At 38.6% G+C, this 8,914-nt stretch overlaps 1 protein-coding gene across 2 annotated transcripts in view; it reads right to left on the bottom strand.

Annotated features, from left to right (window-relative positions):
• Nucleotides 1–1,626: 1,626 nt before the first annotated feature.
• LOC115446736 (microvitellogenin-like) overlaps nucleotides 1,627–8,914 on the bottom strand; it is a 59,992-nt gene continuing 52,704 nt past the window's right edge. For both annotated transcript variants that reach the window (XM_037441910.1, XM_030173512.2), the window contains exon 2: nucleotides 1,627–3,535. In XM_037441910.1, coding sequence (XP_037297807.1) covers nucleotides 2,221–3,513 — 1,293 coding nt within the window. In that variant the 5' untranslated portion in view covers nucleotides 3,514–3,535 and the 3' untranslated portion in view covers nucleotides 1,627–2,220. The remainder of the gene's footprint in view (nucleotides 3,536–8,914) is intronic.

Raw genomic sequence — 8,914 nt, forward strand, 5'->3', positions numbered from 1 at the left:
AAAATTTGCAGGGGATTGCACATCTTAGAGATAGTTGACGGCTGACAGGCGGTCAGATGTAAAAACCATGACAGTTTCTCCAAAATGATAGATTATAAAGCGGCGATCCCGTTTCAGTGGGATAAGTACACAAATAAATAATTTGAATAAATGCAAAAGCTTTTGAAGTTGATGAAATGTCTGTTAAAAGTAAACGCACAAACTCCTAAATAAATTTGAGTGAAATTTGATGCAAAGATATATAACGTCCTGAATTAACATACAATTCATTATTTTTATCCGGAAAGAACACACTGTTGGATCTTACATCAAGAAATGTATTTTAAGTGAGCAAAGACTTTATTGTATTTATTTATTAATTTATAAACTTAATGAAATACTAATTTTTAATATAAATAGTAATAAAAGTGGGTGCACTGGTTGCATTTCTGCCTACCGTCTGTGGAAAGAGGAAGTGTGCGTGGATGTATTTTAATATTTTCATATGACATAGTATATATAAAAATATTTCAGAAATGTGTAGGCAAATAAATTGCACATAGTAGGTAGGGGGAAAACATGGCGGCTTGTCGCAAATTAACTCATCCGTATATTTGAAAAACGAAGCATATTTTGTACCTTTGAAATATGGATAACATTCATATTGAATTTTTTTATAAAAACTTTGGTGGACGAAAATATCAAGTTTGTTTAAAGGTGTGCGCACACTTGCAATACGTACGGTAAGCTATACCCGCAACTTCTGCGATATAAACTAGTAAGAAAGAATAATTTATTGTCGCTGTACACGATGTATACATATATATAACAATAAACACACTAAGTAGTTCACTAATCGATGTTAAACAAGAAATTATTGTACACGAAGTTGCTCGCGACTTCACCGCTTTTCCCGCTACAAACTCCTCAAAACACCGTACGACACCAACGCCATCTATTTGAGGAGGCAGATAAAGTCTTTTATTTCCCACAGGAATAAAATACCGGCAGAAACAGTAGCCTATGTGTTCATCTAGAACATGGTCTAACCGCGTGCTAAGTTTCATCCAAATCCGTTCAGTTGTTTCTGGGTTTACTTCTAACATACAAAAACGTATTCCACAAACTTCTGCATTTAAAATATTACTAGCTTTTGCTCGCAGCTTCGCTGACGTGATATAGATATTTGGGGCAAAAGTTGCGGGATAAAAAGTACCCTATATCCTTCCCAAGGTTTTGGGACCTATCTCCGTACTAAATTTCAATTCATCTGTTGCATCGGAGTCGCATCGACTTTGTACTCGCAGCACAGCGATATTCGGCTACGAGTAATAGTTAACACCGAGCGTTCGGCATTTATCTAAATAGAAAGGACCAAAGGGAATAAGGAAGAGAGGGCGTCCTAGAAAAAGGTGGATAGATGATATAAAAGCGATAGCAGGAAGCGAATGGAGAAGGAAGGCTCTGGATAGAGAGGTCTAGAAAAAGCTGGAGGAAGCCTTTACCCGAGAAGGGGTTCTGATCAATGGCATTGAAGAAGATATTGACAACGAATAAATAAATAAACTCATATTTAAAAGAAATTATTTAATAGCTTTAAGTCATATAAATTGTAATAAAGAAATATGTATAAAGTATGTAACAAAATTTTTGTAGATCGGAAATAAATGAGTTTTATTATTATTATTATTACTTGGCAACATTGCAGTGTAGGTGGTTCTCATAGCTCCACGCCACAACTCTATTTATGTTGACAAATGTAAATAATATAATATTCATATAACTTGATATTGACAAAAGTAAATCGCGCGACAATTAATTTTAAAACTTCGAGTTATTGTGAGTTTCGGTTAGTTCATTGGATTTATTTTAAAATATAAAATTTTGGTTTGAACTATTTTGTTTTGTAAATTACATTATAATCTCGACATTCATATATGGTGTAATTTCGATCGTCGTCAGATGATGAACCAGTATAAACAAAGATAAAATATAAATTGTAACGTGGTTATTGAAGACACCACTTTTGTTAGTAGTTAAGATTTATATCTGTTAATGTTAACATTGTGTAGTTCCCTTGTCACTCTAACATGTCGGTTTTAACCTTATTTCACATAGATTTACTCTCTAAAATACAAATAAATAATGTTCAAAAACGAATTCATGAAAGCGGAAGATATTTAACATAAAAAAATCTATTTAACCTGAAGTAATTCAACCCTTTTTTTATATATTTTTCACTTAGTCTGTAGACTTATTTACAAGCCACATAAAATTTTCAATATCGTAATACATCCCATTATGGCCCCACAGCTGTCGATCTCCGTACTTATCTACGTTATTATCAAGTTTCAGAGTCTGATCATATTGACAATTCACTATAATGAACACTACTTTATAGCCATGATTCATAGGCACCAGCTTCCAGTTGTACCTGACGTCGTCCAAGTTTTGTGAGCCCCAGCCTTTCCTATCTCCTGCAGAGTTATCATGAATGTCGAGTCTCAGGTGCATATTGTACTCAATGTTTTTCAATTTGAAAATTACTTTATCATCCTTCCAAATCGGAAGCATTACCCAACTGAATGTTGTTCCGCCATTGCCGCGGTCAGTGCCGTATGCTAGTCTGTTGTGCCACTCGTCATTAGTGGGATCCAATTTCAATTTCGTATTTTCGTAATGATTACTCACAATCTCAATCTCATCTTCATTGAATATCCACTTAAAAGCAGTAGGGAAATTTTTCGTTACAATGTCTTTTTCGCCAGAGTCCCAAAGTTTGTAAGCGAATGTCATTATACTTTCTAAGCCTCCATTGAGCGCTTTATTAACTACTTTAGCTATGTTGGAACTGCCACCAGTTCTGTGCAAAGATTTCGCAATTGCTACCGCTGTGTCCATTTTCCCAGCGGTGATTGCGTTATACAGCTCTTTCTCTATATTTTCAGAACTCAAGAATGCCATATGTGAAAATGTCATCAAGCCATCAAAATAGTCTGACAATACATATCCCGGACAGTAGTACATAGATATTGCGCTCAACTCTTTAACTAGCCTTCGAATGTCTGGGGAATCAATTTCAAATCCGAAGACTACAACGCTGCCGACTACAGGGTTCACGATGCGAGCTATATCTCGAGCGCAGGCTTCGATGATGGGCGCCGACATCAGAGTGACTAACTTGACTGTGTGGTTTTTGATGTAGCTGGAGGTGTCGCACGCGTTCTCATCGTACACTGGTATTCTGTTGGGAATCTTACAGTCTCTGTCGGGGCCGTTACTGACGCACTGGTACTGGCGGTTGACGTTGTAACAGTCGCGGAAACCGCTGTCTCCATCATTAGTAGGGATCCTACCCTCTCCCCAGTAGTCCACATGCTCCACGAACTCGTCTTTAGTAGGTATCTTCACCAAGTGGTATTGATCGTAGAACGGCAGTTCTGAATATGGGTACTTCAAGTTTTCATTGCTGAAGTAGTTGGGACGATCGGCATCTTCCCACTCCTCAATAGATTTTTTATCAATCAGATCCATGATTCGTCAACTATTGAGTGATCTGGGAACAAAATAATCGACATTCAAAATTCAATATGTACTTATACTGTTTGCAAATATTGTATTAAGAAAAAAATAATTACAACAACAAAATATTTAATTCTAATCATAAACTTAGATAGTTTTAACAATAACGTCACATATAATATAATGGAAACTATATATTTAATATTTTTATATAAAATCGACAAAAGATACGACTAACTAGTGAACATTGCGCGTGCTCGTCAAGAATTAAAGTAAAACGGCGCGCGCGCCTTTCCTCCAATACTGGTTCGATGACGACAGCAGTTGGACCACTGAACGATTGACCGATCACGTGACGTGCTGGACACGCCCACTTTCTCCCTATTATACACTGTGACTAGATTATCTACGCAGAATTCACAGTGTCTCTAAGTCTGGAAGCCAGTCTTTTGGGTTTCGACTTAATTAAATTCAGAAATGGATCCTAGTCTTGTGCAAGCTTCCAACCATCTTCCCTATTGAAATTAGGATATTTTTAAATTTCAATAGCCTCGTGGATCATCCTAGGCAGGAAGCAGTGTTCTTTGGCAAGGATTTGTGGCTTGTCTAGTCACAGATAATAATTCGATTGGTCTCCTTCAGAGTGTTCAGGGACTGCAGACTTCGTAGAGGGTCGGTGTTGCACGCCAGCTATTTGTTCTTATAGCTGACGTGAAAGCTACATGTTGTTGTGTGTTATGTTTTACATGTTATCATGGACCCGTGTAAAAGCTCGCTCAATAATTAACTCATTGGAAATATTTGGAACATGCAGCCTACGTTTTGTGAATCGTTAGTTCCTTTTACCTACAAAACTAACGCTGCGTTTTGTTAAAAAAAAATTACATAATATGTATACCTAGAGGAGGCGCGTGAGGCGTGAGCCCAGGATTTCTGTGTAGCCTTCTGCTGATAACTTAAAAACCAGCAGAGGAATAAAATCTGCATGAAGTAGATTTTTTAACTCACACCTACTCTGCCCTCCCCCCTGTTGTGCCCCAAACACTAATGCACTTAGGCCTTGAACTTTTTTAAACGCTACAAAATGTATTTATAGATTTCTGCCATTCTCACTAGTCTGAGCTGTCCTACCGACTAAAACCTTATATTTGGGCGATTTCTACGAGTATAACTCATAGTTCAGTCATTATAGTAAGTTCACCATTCTTGTGCGCTCGGACTCCACACCATATGCACGCCCATGCATGGGTGCACATTTGCCGCGACCCTAGACACGCAGTTCAGTGTGTTTACCTCATGGTTGCTAAATGCACATTGAGGCCTATAAGGGTTCGCGAAAATTTCCCCTCCCTTTATCCTGAGATGGCTCCTTCTCCTTCCTCTTCTCTCCCTTCACCCTATCCCCTCCATTCTTCCTCCTAGGCCCTGAGACCAGATAGCCGTGGGTCGCCAGCGTACCGTCCGCTGGCACCCTTGATGATAACAGTAGGGCCTACCAAATCCTCACAGAGACTGCCGTCGTTGCTAAGTTTATACACCGTTCGCAGGGTAACCCCGATGATAAACACGGCAGATCTCCAAAAAAAAAAAAAAAACAACCTAAATACACTCAGTCATGGAAGGTAAGGACGTGCATTCCATTACATTGAATCAAATTGTCCCCGGCGCCGCTGGAACTTATCCAAAGAACTGAAGTTTGCTGCATTTGTCTTCGTATAACACGTCGCCACGACTGATTTATCATTGAGTTTTACTACTATTCATTAACTTTAAATGATTTGTTACACCCAGCGATGTTTTATATATCTGTAAAGGATATTACTGTCGTGGCAACGTATGTTACGAATACGGAACTAGAACTACCTGAGCTCTTCAATTCTAGGTTACACAACACCTTTATAGGATTGTAACCCAGTAAGCCTGTGATTAAAACCTCAACGGTTTTAGGCGTGGTTGTTTGTAAAAGGCTGACAAAACAGTGCAAGCTACATTGAAATCCATACGGTTGTTTTTCTTCTGCGAGCAAAATAACAAACTACTGTTACGATAAATTTATTATCGTACATGATAGCTTTCATTATACTGAACTCACCAAATTATAACCAACAAGACATACCAGATAAAAAAAATGCACAAAACCTCATCAGATCTTAAAGCAATTATCGCTGTCAGTGGCATCAAACGTGGACGACATATCGGCCTGCCATCGTTGGTCCAATTACGGGCCACGAGCGTACACCCCCCTCCCCCCTCGCCCCCGGCACCGCACTCCCCCACGACGTCTTGCCGTCGAGGACCATCCAATCAGTAGAGATCTATTGGCGTTTGGGCATGGAGAAATAATTGCTAGATGTGACATTTTATAGCATAGATCGGGAAACAAACGGGTCATCTAATGTTAGATAGTCTCCATTCCACCACTTACAATATCACAATAATTATACGTGCGCTACAGGTGTTAATGAAGGAGAATAAAAATGGTTATTCCTCCCAAAATCTAACTAATCCATAATACAAAATGCAACAGCAATAGTGTTAAGTACTACCACGATCGAGCTGGCCTACTTGCTAGGGTTTACATGCAACAATTGTGGCTTACACTAAACGTCATTTGGCACACGCAAATACTCACACCTTTCATCCCCGAAGGAGTAGGCAGATGCGCAACAGGTGCACCCTCTTACCGGGCTGTGTTTTACATCACATGATGTGATGGGGGCGAGCCTATCACCATATCTGGCACTAATCTAGACTCCGGTCTGACACTGTGTAGAAAAACCTAATAACATTGCTCAAACCTCGACCTCAGGATTGCTGTCACACCGTAATAATACAGAATCACTCATTTGGTCATCATTCATCATCATTGTATAATTAGTATAATAAAAAAAGGGGGAAACTGAAGTCAATATAATCCCCGCTCCATACTTCATACGTCTGTGGCGCCTAATGTTTGTCTTATTTACCGTCAGTTTCACCAGCGTTCGTTATGAGTCGACCAACGCTCATTACCCGCTGTCCGGGCGTTGTACACCAAACTAACAGCACTCGGCTAGCACAATGCAGTCGACATCGTACGAACATTATAAATGTAAAGTTAGTGAACATCATTTAGGTGTTTGACAAATTAATGCGTAAATCTGATATAGATTAAATAAGTCATACGGATAAACCGAACCCAGGCTTAACATATAAGCTACATTACATCCAAGTGGGCTAAAATACCGGGAAACGACTTCATACTATTGCAAGATATTTCATTGATGCTCAGCTGCTATTCGTAATGTTATACAGCCTATAACCTTCCTCGATAAAGGTCATATCCAACACTAAAATATTTTTTCAATTCGAACCAATATTTCCCGAGATTAGCGCGTTTAAACAAACAAACTCTTCAGCTTTATAAAATAGTAAAATATGTAAATTAGTACTTAAATAATATAAAAGCGAAATGGGCAGACCAGAGGGTCTACTTCGAAAAACGAAATCCGTAGTTTCGGATGACGGATCGCACATTTTGGTACTACGAAGTGTTACGGATCCGATGACGGATTCGACGACGGATCCGATCGGTTCATCGCAATATTTAAGACATGGAATTTGTAAGAACTTATACCATCCCTTTTTAAAACCATCTGCGAGAATGAAGTTCCACTGCTTTCTCCAAAAAAATATACGGAATATTGATCCTACCACTAAGGTAAGCTACAGAACTGTGACGGATCCGAAGTAATTTGGTAGTAGAGTTAAATCCGAAGTTCGTCGTTTCTTCGTTTCGGACTGACGTTTCGACGTTCGTTTTTCGGAGTAGACCCTCAGTCCACGCAGGCAGCACCTGTTCACGATTATAAGGCATGTGGGAGCAATCAGCTTCCTAAACTATGTTGCAGGAAAGTGTTCGACCCGGTGCACGACGCCGCCGCAGGCGCATACATTAAGCAAGCATGTCGTACCTATGCCGCGTACAAATCTCTGCTAATATTATAAAGAGGAAAAGTTTGTTTGTAAGTTTGCAGGGGTTAATCTTTCAAATTATTGAATCGGTTTTAAAAATTCTTTCACAAATTTGAAGCTACATTACTCCTGAATTGTGTTTAATAAACAAAGTAAAAAAATGAATGCTACAGCCTAGTTTTTATCCCGGGAAAATATTAGGCGGGACTTTTATCCTGAAAAAACATTATCACCCGAGTGGAGCTCCGGGAGTATGTTAGTTAAAGATAAAAGAAAGGTTAATTTTGTTTAACGACATGATTCCAAAGAAAAAAACATGCAAATAATTAATATTTTTATCCTCTAGGTATTTTAAAATCTTGTAATAAAATTTATTGCACAACTTTTGTTTTTAATAGTAGCTTCCAATTTACCTATACTTTAAAGATTTGTTCGCAGCAGGAATTTTTTTATGAAAATGTATACACTAACCCGATCTAACGGAGCCTTGTTTTCTTATTTCTGTTTCTAGTATTTATAATATCACTACCTTTTATTTCTTTAATTTTATTGACATACATTAAATTAGCGAGCACGTACTGTGAATATAAAATAAGTGCTGATAACCTATTTGATAATCACCTGTCACCCGGCGGGAGGGTGCTGAAAGTGGAAGGGGGGTCGAGGGGGGTCTAATTCGATCTCGTACAATCCCGGCCGATGTTTGATTTGCATTAATTGTGTTTATAATTTGCGACATGAAACCATATTAGCGATAGGCCCCCGTTAAATAGCGCACGCTTAATTATCTCATTATATTCGGTTTAATTCGCTCTATTTAATTACTACAGTTAGTACTGACTAACGTTGGATTACAGTGAATGTCGGCTGTAATTAATTAAATTAATATATGTTTTGCCTTTGTCGTTCAGGAGGTGCAAATGCAATAGGAAATGATTTTAAGCCACGTTCCGAAACCACAGGTAGATAGACCCACTATGGACGCCTTATGTCTTATTGGTCGACAGTATATTTGGCCTACGCTGTACAGTTAACCACAAAAGTAGATGAAATTCAAATTTTCAATGAACTGCGTATTAACTTCAATCGATTTTTTTTATCTAAAACAACGTTAAGCTTTTGAAATTTATTTTAGTGACGAAAACAAAAGTTTAGCGGCGATTTAAAATTTGTCGAGTGGGATCTTATAGAATGTCGACTGACGAGAGATGATCGACAGTCGACACAATTACGCCGGCCTCTCGGAACCGGATATACACAGGCTGATCGTGAAACGCGGCACACTTATGGCCCACTATGACTTAATACCTTGTTTACGGTGGTCGCTATCCGGGCGGATATAAAATATATCCTAATACCAGCAGATTATTCCTAAATGTGTAGGCAAAAACGCAAATAGGGCACCCAGCTTTGCCGCGTAAGTCCCATAACGAAAGAAATCATAACTCGGGAACATGAA

The sequence above is a fragment of the Manduca sexta genome, chromosome 23, assembly GCF_014839805.1.
Source record: "Manduca sexta isolate Smith_Timp_Sample1 chromosome 23, JHU_Msex_v1.0, whole genome shotgun sequence".
Lineage (NCBI taxonomy): Eukaryota > Metazoa > Arthropoda > Insecta > Lepidoptera > Sphingidae > Manduca > Manduca sexta.